Source organism: Marmota flaviventris, chromosome 9 (assembly GCF_047511675.1).
Source record: "Marmota flaviventris isolate mMarFla1 chromosome 9, mMarFla1.hap1, whole genome shotgun sequence".
NCBI lineage: Eukaryota > Metazoa > Chordata > Mammalia > Rodentia > Sciuridae > Marmota > Marmota flaviventris.
In genome coordinates, this window is record NC_092506.1 from 45,802,510 (window position 1) to 45,816,320 (window position 13,811).

Sequence of the window (13,811 nt, forward strand, 5' to 3'; positions counted from 1 at the left end):
CTATCTTCCACCTCACTTTATAATACAGAAGTAATTGGCACTTATTGCCTTGGGGACTCAGCCAAAGCCGAGAGAGAGGAAGGGTCCAACTTTTACATTCCTGAAAGTAACACCCCCCCCCCCCCCCAAACATGGCATATAGTTTCTACACATCAAGGTCAAAAGAATGACGACCACATTGCCTCTCTAAAGTCTTATTACCATCACTGATGTTCTCAAGATTCCACAGGCTGGAATGGTAAAGGCCAGGGGTGGTAGAAACCTTAAGGAGTGGGGAGTGAAAAATCAGGAAAGGCCTGGGGAGAAGCTCACCTCTGAAACACTTCCCATGGGCTCCCAGCCACAGGGTGGTAAGGGCTGGAGGCCTGTGTTAGCAGAGGGTCAAGGGTTACTGAATGTGACCCCATTTGTTCCCAGATCCTAATCCCATATTCCTAATATGTACTGGCACATTTTCCTTCAGGAAAATTTTATTTATTTAACTTCCACAAGCAGTATGACGGTGTTTCATAAAAGTCGTTTTATATGAAAAATCTTTGTTGGAGGAAAATTATCTGTTATTAACCATCAGAATTAGGGCAGGCCATGCACAAGCAAAGAGGGTGGGAGGTTGCCCGCAGGAATAGACGCCAACCAGACTCAATTCAGCTGCGAGGTGAGAGTCCCCGCTCTGTTCCGGGAATCAAGGGAAAGAACAACGCAGGACACCAAGCTCTACCAAAAATCTTCCTTCGGCTTTGCAAATGCATATAAAAGCAGGGCACCACAGTTCAGCGATCACACAATCCCGGCCCAGACACCCCTTTGGGTTGTGTGGGATTCCGAGGAGCTAAAAGTGGAGCAGCTTTGCCAACTGTTGAGCGTAGCGCACCTGTATGGAATTATTACTACGAATAGAGGATGAGAGGGCGGGAGAGACAAATGGCAGGCACCCCAGAAGAAAGGGGCGGGGGAACGGCTTCGAGGAACCTCCTGGGCTGCCGGGCCTGGTGGGGTCTGGTTGGTCCGCAACTGGTCTCTGGGGGCGCGCGAAACTACCACAGGTCCCGCTCTCCGGCCCCGCCCAGCCCCACCGCGTCGCCAGCCCCGCCTCCGCGCGGAGTCTCCGCAGCGTCAATCCTGCTCTGCGCCAGCCCCTCCCGGAAGCGCCGGCGGAGCGTGCCCGCATGGAGCGCGAGCCGTGCGCCGCCTCGGAGGCCGTCCCCACCGCGCCCGCGCTCTTCGCTTGGGTACGTGACTCCGCCCCCGGGCTTGGGGCGGCCCTAGGGGCTCTCAGGCCTGAGAAGTGGGGGTGTCCGCGTGGGCGGCAGAGGGAAAAAGGGTCGGGGGCCGAGACAGGATTTGGGTTGGAGGATTCTGGGCTGGGTTTGAGGAGGCACGGGAGCGAAGGGTCTTAACTGGGCGATTTAGGGGCCTGCTGGTTATGGTGTCGGGACTTGAGGGGCTGAGGCGCTGCGGGAGGAACCTACTTCCAGGTCTGGGGGTCTGTTCTTCCCAGGGCCTCCCACCCACTGGGTGGTAAGGGCTGGAGGCCTGTGTCAGCAGAGGGGCAAGAGTTACTGAATGTGACCCTGGCCAGGAGAGCTCCTGGGATGCCTGCGTGGAGGCCCGGGTGGAGAGAGGATCGCCCCGTTTCAGAGCCCACGGGGCCACCTGTGCCGCCCATCTCGGGTTGCCTGGAGGGTGGAGGGCCTTCCTTATCGCCACCATAGCTAGCGGGAGCATCTTTTGGATGTGAGGCCCGTGGTGTGTGGCAGCACGCTAGGCGCAGACCCTGCTTATTTGCGGATACCCTGCTGCGACCACAACTTGCCAGTATTGGAGGCCAGGGAGACTGGGCTGGTGTTGGCTTGATGCGAGCCTTAGTGAGACCTATCTTATGTGTGTCTGAGGATGCTTTGTGCACGGAAGCGTGTGGCATGCATGCATGCACAGGAGCAAAGCAAATGTTGAGTCTTGTGGTTCTTGCGAGTACGCATTACGATTGTAATGGCATGTACAGTTTCCTAATATTAATCTCCTTGGCTACAGTGTGAGGGGAAGCAGTGAGACTGTGAAGTGCCTCTCTTGGTGCCTGGCACCTTGCAGGTCTCCAGCAAATATTTGTTGATTAAAAAAATGAATGAATGATAGGGCTGGGGTTGTGGCTCAGCTTGCCTATCACGTGTGAGGCCCTAGGTTTGATCCTGGGTTTAAAAAAAAAAAAAGATGAATGAATGTGTCCCTGTGTGGCAGCCACATGTTCTGGTTGTGAAAGATTCCAACTCTTGTATTGGGGAGGATACAAACATACATACAACACATGTGTTGGTATTGAAATCAGCATTTATTGACTGATTTAAAAAATAATTATCAGCCCATGCCTGGCACTTGTTGAATTTAAGGCTGCAGTGTGGCAGAAGGGAGAGGGTGGTGTGGCCTGTATGGCTGACTCTCTGAGGTAGCACTTGAGCTGGGGATGGAGATGCTGTTTCTGGCTTTTTCACATCAGGAGACTGATGTCTGTGGACAGAGGAAATATCTGATAGAAAAAGCTTTTCATATATGTTCTTGAATGTACTGAACTAGAAATATTATTGAAATTCACCTAGCTCCTGTATTTGGAGGGCTGATGGTATGTTCTTCCTGTTTTGAAATCTTTGTGTGCATGTATTAGTTTCCTTAGGCTACAATAACAAAATATCCTATACTGGGGGGGTTTAATAGAAATTTATTTTCTCACAGTTCTGGAGGTTTCAAGTCAAAGATCAAGATGTCAGCAGTTTTGGTTTCTTGTAAGGTCTAATGTGGCTTTTTCTTTGTGAGCATCGCTGGTGTCTCTTACAAGACCAATCATATTGGGTTCAGGCTCCACCTTTATGATCTCATTATTTAACCTTATTAACCTCTGAAAAGATACTGCCTCCAAATACAGTCATATTCTGAGGTATTAGAGATTAGGGCTTCAACATAAGACTTTTGGGGATCGCAGTTCAGTCCATTACAAGGGGATTTACTTTAGGGGTGTGTGTGAGAGAGAAAGACGAGAGTGGGGCGTGTTTGGAATGTAAGGGATACAAACAAAGATGGAATTAAATTTTCTTTCATCTTGTTTTAGCTTGGGTTTAGGGTATCTTGCTACATTTTACAAAAATTGGTACCATATTCGGAACCCCAGAATGCTCATGTCTCACTTTTCTCATGTTCAACAGCCTGCAAGTCTGGTTATGGGACAGGCACGGAGATCTGGGGCTGACTAAGTCCTGTGCATTATACTTCTTACTGTGCCTTTGATCTGACCTTTCCTAGGTGGGGACTTATAGAGCCTTACATTCACTCACCATATAAATAATGTACATCTTCTCTAGGCCAGCACAGTTTCAGATACAGGGCAAATAGTGTGCAAAACAAAGTTCTGCATCATAGAATTTACTTTTTAGTGGAGAAGGTAGACAGAAAACAAGTAAACATATGCTATACTGTCAAGGAGTGATATGAAGAAAAACAAAGCAAAAAAAAAGGTGGTAAAGTGCTATTTTAGATAGGGTTATATAGTTGACCTCTCCCCCTGCCCCCCCTTTTTCCCCCTTATAGACAAGAGTAGGGTCTAGTGAAAGGAATGTGGAATCTAACCTATTGCCTACTCAGGTGTATAACTATGGAAAGTTACTTAAGCTTCCTGAGTCTTAGTTTGTTTATTTGTAAAACCTGAGTGATAGTGTCCTTCTCCTTAGTTGCTGTGAGAGTTAAAGGTGAATGCCCAGTATGAAGAGTATTCATTGTTTGGAATTTGTATTGCCCCTGAGGACCTCAGGGACCTGTGCCCCTGCCATGTCTTATTCTTGCATCCTGTAGTTCTTGCAGCCCAGGATCACTGTGAAGATTTTGTTTTATGTTTCGCATGCATTATTTTAAGTAACTTTTCTTTGTTTAGGTGAATTCAAAAACAATATATTTAGAAGCTTTTACTATCCCATCTCCAGGAAGAAGCAATGTAGAATAGATAACTAGAAAAAAATCATAAGAATTTCTGAAATCTTTTTTTTTTTTTTTTTTGGTACTGGGGATTAAACTTAGGGGCAGGCACTCGACCACTGAGCCACATCCCCAGCCCTATTTTGTATTTTATTTAGAGACAGGGTCTCACTGAGTTGCTTAAATTTTGCTGAGGCGATCTTCCTGCCTTAGCCTCCCAAACTGCTGGGATTACAGGCATGTGCCACTGCGCCCAGCCTGAAATCTTAATATGATTTTCCCTGTAGGTCCATGATCCCTTATCTTTAATTCTGAAAACCCAAAACTTATTGGACATAGGCTATTTATAGGCTGCAAAAATATTACTGTTTTGGTTATGGAATGTTGCCCTAGAACTTTGTAGCAGAATATATGATATATATATATATATATATATATATATATATATATATATACACCATCTTGCTTTTAAAACCTGTAAAAATTTTTTCTGAAGTATATTTATTGCAAGGGTTTCAGATTAGGGATTATGGAATTTTATTGAGTTATAACAACAATAGACATGGCCTACTAAGGGAAGCTCTGTTCCCTCATAGGAATCTTACCATGTGAATCTTGGGGTCACAAACATTGTACTTGGAAAGACCCCTGGAGATCACTGTCAGCCTTTTTCATTGGACAGATGAAATAATGACACACCTTGCACAAAATCCTTAGCTAACTTTGATTACAGAAAGTTGTTGCCAGTTTTCCAGTGAAGTTGGGGGGAGAAACATCAAGAACTAGTTCCAGAGTATTTTCTGCCCAGTTTGTTCTCGTCTCCCCCTTGTTTTTCTTTCTCTAGCTTCCTTAGGTAATTAGTTTTTATCATGAAGAAAGCTCTATGCTGTCTCCCAAAAGCAATACAGGGGTGTTGGGGCATTGGAAGGGAAAGGTGAATATTATCATTGGGTAAGTTGTGGATGCAAAGTATCCCTCTTGAAACTGTTTCCTGAGGCGAGCGTTGCCATCTTAATGGGGGTTGCATGTAAGAACCCACATTTTAAGAATTAGTGAGCTGTTAACCGTTGTAGGCTCTGAGAGGATGTCAGAGTGAGGAAGATTGGGACAGGTAAATAGACACTGACAATATGGTTTTTATATTTTTTCATCCTTGGCTTATTTTATCCTTAGGGTGCAAATAGCTATGGCCAACTTGGCCTTGGCCATAAGGAAGATGTGCTTTTGCCCCAGCAACTGAATGACTTCTGTAAACCTGAGTGTGTCAGGAGGATCACAGGAGGAGGGGGCCACTCTGCAATTGTCACAGGTGATTTCCTTCAAAAGTAGATAGCTACTCTTTCTTAGGACATTTTCCCCTAGGCTGTTATGTTGCCATCTTTCAGCCTTTTGTATTTTGCAGAGGAGAACATTTTTCTGAAAGAGCCACATAACCATTGGAGAATCCTAGGTGGTTAGAGCTAGAAGAACTTCAGAGATCTTCTGGGCCACCCCAGATCCACCACGTTATACAAATGAAGTTCAGGGAGGAATACTGCTTAAAGTCACAAGGCTAATTAGTGGTAGAGTTGCAACATGTATCATATTTTATACCATATGTTATTATTTAACTTTCACATGAATGAGAAATCTTTGCGGTTAGATTGAATATTCCTTGAGAGCAAGGATCTTGCTAGATTTCACAGTATTTAGGATAGTACTTACTGAGTACTATATGTGTTACAGTATTGCAGAGGAGGGCATTTGCAGCTGGTTCAGAATATGATCTTGGAATCAAACTACCTGGGTTCAAGTCCAGGTTCTATGATGGATTAGCTGTGTGGCCTTGGGCAGATAATCTTTCTGAGCCTTGGTCTCCTCATCTGTTATGGGGGGATAACAGTGGTGGATGAAGAAATTTGGTGAATTAACAGGGCTACATTATAACTTTCATGGATCTTTGGCACTTTGTTTTCATGGACCCCTTCCTCTATAAAGAAATATTGAAAATTACATCTTATAAAAATATATTTTACAATGGTATTTGTGTAAAGATTAATATAATCCAGACTGGATTTTGTGTTACATATGTATTACTATTATATAATTTGTCTTCGTTTTCAAACAATTTGAAATTAAATCATTCTTATGGACTTCTGAAAGTATTGTGGACCCCAGATACTATATCTAAAGGATGAATTGACCTCACACATAAAGTTCTTAGAACAGTCCCTAGTACATTCTAACTATTAAATGAACATTGACCTTCTTGTTATAGTTGCTGCTCCATTTTGAGGTTGATTGGCCTCTGCTCCAGGACTTGGAATTTCCATTTAGATACTAGATTTGAGATCCTGGACCCTATGTCATTTGTCTTCAGAACATGCATGGGTTATTAACATTAACTTGGGAGAGAAAAAATTATTTATCTTTGACTTCAAATAGCGAATCCCCTTTGCTCACTTTGGTAGTTGTGATTTCTCTTGTGTACACTAGCACCAAAACCTTTATTTTGCAGATGGAGGAGGCCTTTTTGTTTGTGGCCTGAACAAAGATGGGCAGTTGGGACTTGGTCACACAGAGGATGTTCTGTATTTTACCCTCTGCAAATCCCTTCTTGGATGTCCTATCCAACAGGTGGCCTGTGGCTGGGACTTTACTATTATACTCACAGGTAAGTTCACGCCTAGATAAATTGTTATCACTATAAAGACTTTGGAAATTTTGGATTGGAACCACCATTTGACCCAGCTATCCCACTCCTCGGTTTATACCCTAAGGACTTAAAATCAGTATACTACAGTAATTCAGCTACATCAATGTATATACCAGCTCAATTCACAATAGCTAAACTATGGAACCAACCTAGGTGTCTTTCAATAGATGAATGGATAAAGAATATGTGGTATATATATTCAATGGAATATTACTCAGCTTTAAAGAAGAATGAAATTATGGCAGTAAATGGATAGAGTTAGAGAATATCATGCTAAGTGAAATAAGCCAATCCCCCAAAACCAAAGACTGAATGTTTTCTTTAATATGCAGATGCTAATTAACAATAAAGGGGGCAGGGAACTAGAGAAGAATAGAGGTACCTTAGATTCGGTAGAGGGAAATGAAGGGTGGGAAGGGGAGGGAATGTGGGGATACGAAGGATAGTAGAATGAACAGACATTACTTCACATATATATGTGACTGTATGACCAATGTGATTCTATAACATGTACACTCAGAAAAATGAGAAATTATATCCCATCTGTGTGATATATCAAAAATGCATAAATGCATTCTACTGTCATGTATAACTAAAACAAACAAACAAAAATTCGAGTGAGAATAGCAAGGTGGTGGTGACTGGTGATAAAATGAAAACCTCTTTACTCAAATATTCTCTCTGGTTGCCCTGGAAAATTGCAGAGTACTTTTATAAAGAGAGTTTCAATGGTAAAAGAGTCTGGAATTGGGCTGAAAAACTTTGCAAAAGTCTGGGAATGGACTAGATCACCTTTGGTGGCCACTTCCTGACCCAGAAGTTCTTGGTAGTTGTGTGCCTGGGCTAACTGGTCAGGAGTGCCAGTTAAGGGTTATCATGGGGGAATATGCTGGGGAAGTATGAGGAAGTGGAGATTGTCACAGCAGTGATGGCAGCTTTTTCCCACCATGGGATTTACACACACACACACACACACAGATATGGTTGGACAGAACTTTTGGTTTTTGAAGCTAGATGACAATAGAGTGTAGAGGGGTATGGTCAAAGGGTAATAGATAATGTTCATGGGAGCAGCTGGTAATAGTTACTTTGTCAGTTGACTTCTCTGAAATAGTTTTGACTTCTTTGTTCAGCTTTGCCCTTTCTAGCTGGACATACTGGATTTAAAGGGCCATCTATAGTTTCTGACCATTGTCATAGTCTTCTGGCACAGACATCTTCTGACCATGTCACTCTTCTGCCCTTGTAGAGGGTCACTTGCATAGTATAAATCCCAAGCTTTTTTAGCACATGGTCTTCTATAACTGTTCCCTACTTATCTCTTTTGCCTTGTCTCTCATTCTGCACAATTCCTATGCTTTTATTTCTAGGAATACCAACAAATGCATGCTTTTCCTTCTGTTTGGAACAGGTGCACTAGTCTTTCTGATGAACTTATCCCATCTTTTATGACCTGCTGCTCAGGTGTCACCATTTCTGTTCTGTAGAGGGGTTCCATAATATGTGTTGCATTTGACAGTATTTATTAGAATCTAAATAGAAGGCTGGGGATGTGACTCAGTGGTAAGTGCTTGCCTACTATGGAAGAGGCCCTGGGTTTGATCAGCAACATACACATCACATATGCATCCTTATATATGTAGAATTTTGAATAGTAGTTATCATCTGCTGCTGTTTATGAAGTGCTTATTGTGTGTCTGTGTCTGGGTTGTAGGAGTTGATAGATAACACTGTTTCCTGCTCACATTTGGAACCAGTTGTGAGAAAGGCACATGGCAGTCAGAGTGGGAGATCTATCAGCTTTTTACTCATCAGGCTCTGGTGGGAGATAGGCTTAATTAGGAGGACAAGTGGTTCTCATACTCCTCTGGTTCAGACTTATTTTCCCACTTCCAATTCTAGGCCTTTCCTACAGGGGAAACCCTTACTGTATGTCAGCCTAGAATGTCTGAGAGGAAGGGGCTAACCCACACATGTCCTGTCTCTTCTCCCAAACTCACCAATTGGTTAGGTGACCTTTTGTTCCTAGGAAGCAGTGATTATGGGGAAGGGCCAGGAGAAAGGTCTGGAATGTTATAATAATTGTTATAGTCAGCTTTTGCATTGTTGTGACCAGAATACCTGACAAGAACAACTTGGAAAAGTTTATTTGGAGCTTGCAGTTTCAGGGGTTTTAGTTCATAGATGGCCAATTCCATTGCCTTGGGCCTAAGGTGAGGCAGCACATCATGGGGGAAGGGCCCAGTGGAGGAAAAGTGCTCAACTCATGATGGGATCAGAAAGGAGAGAGAGAGAGAGAGAGAGAGAGAGAGAGAGAGAGAGAGAGAGAGAGAGAGAGACACGTGTGGGGGTGGGGTGGGAAGGGGATAGGGAAGATATATCCTCCCAGGAAATGCCACCAGTGACTCACCTCCTTTAGCCATGCCCACCTGCCTACATTTATCACCCAGTCATTCAAACTAGAATGGACTGATTAGGTCACACCTCATAATTGAATCATTTTACCTCTGAGTATTCTTGCATTAACAGGAGATTTTGGGGGTCACCTCATATCCAAACCATAACATTCTGGCCTATGGCCCCAAAAGTTCAGGTCCATCTCGCAATGTAAAATGCATTTAATTCATCTCCAGTAGTTCCATAGTCTTAACAGTTTTAACATTACCCAAAAGTCCAAGTCCAAAATCTTATCTGAGATTCAAGGCAAACTGCTGGCTGTGAGCCTGTGTAAAAATCAAAAGCAGGTTTTGTCCAATATACAGTGGCACAGAGTAAACGGTCCCATTTCAAAAGGGAGGAATAGAGGTATAGAAGGAAGGAATGAGGCCAGAGCAAGACTGAAACCCAGCTGGACAAACTAGTCCCATAACCCTGCCAGTAACTCTGCATACAGCCTCTAGGACAAAAGACTGTGTTTTGTGCTCTCCCGAGGACTTGGGCGGTTCTTGCTTTGCCAGTTGTAGCACACATGGGCTCTCTTTTAGCCTGGCTTTCTCTACAGCCAGTGGCTTTTCTTGACAGACAGTCCATGTTACTGACTTCTCTTAATTCATGGGGTCTCCTTTCCAGCTTTGACTTCACCTTCACAGCTTCACACATCATCCTGTCAGGGACGATGCATAGGGACCGTGACTCTACTGCACTTTACCTGTCCTCTCAGGCTTTCCTTTGAAATGTTGGTGGAAGCCTTCATGACCCCTTAACTCAAGCATCCTGTATTCCTGTAGAACCAGCACCATGTGGATAATGCCAAGGTCTGGCAGTACCTGGGCCCCCTGGTGTCATGGCTGCTGTGGCCTTTGAGTGCTTGTGTGTCTCAGCATGGTGAAACAACTTCTAGGCCGCCCTGTGCAATCAGGGTACTACCATGTTCTCTTTGCAAAGGACTTTTCCTTTCTAGACCTTGAACCTGTAATGGGTATGGTCTTGCAAATTCTTGAGATACCCTACCCTCAAAGCATCTTTCCTATGGTCTCTGTGTGAAGTACTTACCATCTCTTTAGGGGTTATAATCTCTTCAACAAGCACATCTTCCTTGACCTTAGCTTTACATGCACTTTTTGGGCCAAACTGCAAATTTTAAAAATTCTTTGGTTGTTTTCTGCTCCCAATTCTCACCGTAAACTTGGCTAAACGCTGCCAGCAATATCTATGCCATGGACTGAATACTGTGTTGCCTTGGAATTTATTCTGCCAGATTAATTAGTCTGTCACTTTTAAATTCAGGCTCACACAAATTCTCAGGACACGGGTTCTTTATCAGAATATAACACGAGTGGCATCTAGTCCAATTTCTGAGAGAGTCCTCATTTCCCTCTGAAACCTAATGAACACAGTCCATGTTCCTATTGGGATTCTGAGATCCTACAAGAATCACCCATTAAGCTCTGCTTATAATATTCTAAAAATTCCCAGCTTTCATCTTTTTTTTTTTTTTTTTTTGTGGGGGGTGGGTACCAAGGATTGAACTCAGTGTGGCTCTTAACCACTGAATCACATCCCCAACCCTGTTTTGTTTTTTATTTAGAGACAGAGTCTCATTGAATTGCTTAGCACCTTGCCATTGCTGAGGGTGGTTTTGAACTTGCTATCCTCTTGCCTCAGCCTCTTGAGCTCTGGGATTACAGGTGTGCACCACCGGGCCCAGCTCATCTTTTTAAAAAAAAAATTTTTTTTTTTTTTTTTCAGTTTTTGATAGACCTTTATTTTGTTTATTTATATGAGGTACTGAGAATTGAATCTAGTGCCTCACAAGTGCTAGGCAAGCACTCTACCATTGAGCCACAATTCCAGCCCCAGCTTGCATCTCTAAGCTTCAAAATTTCTCCTGCAAACCAGCTCCAAAGGCTTTTGAACCACATGGTCATGTTAGTCATAGCAATGACCTCACTTCTTGGTACTGATTTTGCACCACTGTTGTGAGAAACACACTCACCTGTCCAAACCCAGAGAATGGATTGAGAGACAAGAGGTATAGAGAAAGCAAGGCTTTTAATGACAGTCTTGCAAAATTAGGTCTGTGTGAGAAAGCACACCCAGAGCTATTACAATCAGCATTTTATTCCATAGTTTGCAATGCCCCTCCCCCAGTTCCTCATTGGTTGAGTACTATGGGGTGTACAGTCTTCCTGAATGTTGCCTAGGTTTTACTGTCTCCTATTGGGTTATTTAAAGAAATGTACCTTTAGTTGTCCCCACTTCCCTTTGTTCTATTGTGGTAGGAAGGCCTTTTTGGGTTGAATGTATCTTGGCACATACATAATTTATCTTTGTGGGTTAGGCTGACCCCTTCCCCCTACTTCCTGTTTGTGAGGGGGAAGGAGCTGTGAATTTGTCCTACTCTGGTTAACTGCTTTTAACTTTCCACTCGGCTCTCCCCTCTAGCTGCTTTTCTTTCATCTCAAGTAATTTTATATTTAAGGCTAAATATTGTATTCTGAAAATGGACAATTAGACTCTATTCTGAGACCAAAATACTTGAAAATAATAACTTAGAGGAGGAAAAGCTTATTTTGGGTTAATGGTTTCAGAGATCTCAGTTCCTAGACAGCTGACTTCATTGCCCTGGGCCTAAAGCAAGGCAGTGCATCATGGGTGCCAGGCCCAGTAGAAGAAAACTGCTTGGCTCATGGTGGGATCCGGAAACAGAGAGAAAGAGGGGGGTATGGAGGGAGAGGGAGAGGAAAGGACCCACAAGGAACATACCTCCTTCCACGGAATGCCCCCAGTGACTTGTCTCCTCTAGTCATGCCTGTCTGCCTACAGTTACCACCCAGTCATTCAAACTAGGATGGACTGATTAAGTTACAGCTTTCATAATCAAATCATTTAACCTCTGAATTTTCCTGTATTAACAGGAGATTTTGGTGGATATCTCATATTTAAACCATGACAGTGATGGAAATGCTGTCACATGGAAACCTGAAAAGTAGGGAATAGGTACCTTCTCATTCCAGTACTAGGTGCTAGCCTGTGTTCTGCACAGATAATCTGCCATTAATGACAGAGTGTAATAATAATCTATGTAGAACACTTTGCCCAGTGCCGCGTACTTTCACTCCTAGATTAATAACAGCAGGGAATTGGTTCTGAATGTACTGAAGCTTGGCATCTCTATGTTTTTTTCATGTTTTTGCATTTCTTACACTTTAGTATTCACCCATTGTTCACATGTCTCACTTTATAGATTTGCAGTTTATTTATTTGTATTTTGCAGAAAATGGTCAAGTTCTATCATGTGGATCCAATTCCTTTGGCCAGTTAGGAGTCCCTCATGGGCCTCGAAGATGTGTGGTTCCCCAGGCCATAGAGGTGAGGATATCTAATATGGGAGGATGTCTAATATTGCTTGTGTCCTGTTAAAGTGTTTCCAGTCTATTACAGTTATCCTTACCCATAGAAAATCCATGGAGTAGCAGAATTTGAGCTGAAAATAAGTATTTATGGGAAAAAATTAGTTTTGGGGGAATTGATGTTATGAGCAAAAAACCCACACCTCTGGTTAATCCTTATACACATTATAAAGTTTTATAAACCAAAATAATAAAGTTAATATACCCCATAAGGATAATAATGACATTTTAAAATTCCAAGATTAGTAATAATGGGAATTATGTGAGAGATAGGTTCAAGATAAAAATGACTTGCCTAGAGACATTAAGCTAAGCATTATAGGCTAGTGCTATCCAATAGAAATATAATGTTAACCCCATATGTAATTTAAAAATTTATAGTAGCTTTGTTTAAAAAAGTAAACAAAATTAATTTTTAAATAATAGCTTTATTGAGCTACAATACATATATCATAAAATTTACCCTTTTAAGATGTAGAATTCAGTGGTTTTTAGTGTATTCTAGATATGAGCAGCTGTTGCCATAATATAATAATTTTAGAACATTTTCATCACCATCTAAAGAAACTACTCAGTAGCAGTCACTTTCCATTTTTCTGTCCCCCAGTCCCTAGTGACTAATAATTTATTTTTGTATGCATTTGCCTGTTTTGGTTGTTTCACATAAGTGTAATTGTACCATATTTGACCTTTTGTGTTTAGCTTCTTTCTGTTCATGTGATGTTTTCAAGTTTTATCCATGTTGCAGCATGCAGGTGAAATTAACTTTAATTACTTTGAAACTAATCCAGTGCATCCAAGTTATTATCATTTCAGTGTGTCACCAATATAAAATTTATACTTGAGATATTTTATACTCTTTATTTTGAACTAAGCCTATGAACTTTGGTGTATATTTTTTATTTAGAGTATGTCTCAGTTTAGTCTAATCACATTTCAAGTGTTCATTGCCTACATGTAGCTAGTGACTTATACATCAGATAGTACAGTGTGAAACAGGCTCTTCTCTCTTTTTTTTTTTTAACCTTTGTTTTTAATCTGGCTAGAGATTGAACCCACAGGTGCTTAATCATTGAGCCTCATCCTCAGCTCTTTTTATTTTTTATTTTGAGACAGGGTCTGACTAAGTTACTTAGAGCCTTGTTTAGTTGCTGAGGCTGGCCTCAAACTTGAGATCCTTCTACCTCAGCCTCCCAAGCTTCTGTGATTACTGGCATGTGCCACCAAACCTGACTGAAACAGAGCTCTTGACCCTAGTTCAGAACTCTTTTCACTGCCTCAAACTTAAAATGTATACTTTTGTGAAGTTT

The 13,811-nt window shown here is 42.2% G+C and overlaps 1 protein-coding gene across 9 annotated transcripts in view; it reads left to right on the top strand.

The window, feature by feature from the left end:
- The first annotated feature begins 1,145 nt into the window (after positions 1–1,145).
- Positions 1,146–13,811, top strand: part of Sergef (secretion regulating guanine nucleotide exchange factor) — a 232,351-nt gene continuing 219,685 nt past the window's right edge. For 7 of the 9 annotated variants that reach the window (XM_027942392.2, XM_071616358.1, XM_071616359.1 and 4 more), the window contains exons 1-4: positions 1,146–1,229; positions 5,128–5,263; positions 6,452–6,607; positions 12,366–12,460. In XM_027942392.2, coding sequence (XP_027798193.2) covers positions 1,167–1,229; positions 5,128–5,263; positions 6,452–6,607; positions 12,366–12,460 — 450 coding nt within the window. In that variant the 5' untranslated portion in view covers positions 1,146–1,166. Of the gene's footprint in view, positions 1,230–1,288; positions 2,615–2,968; positions 3,501–5,127; positions 5,264–6,451; positions 6,608–12,365; positions 12,461–13,811 lie in introns of those variants that run through there. The other 2 variants (XM_071616356.1, XM_071616355.1) reach the window with 2 other exon arrangements.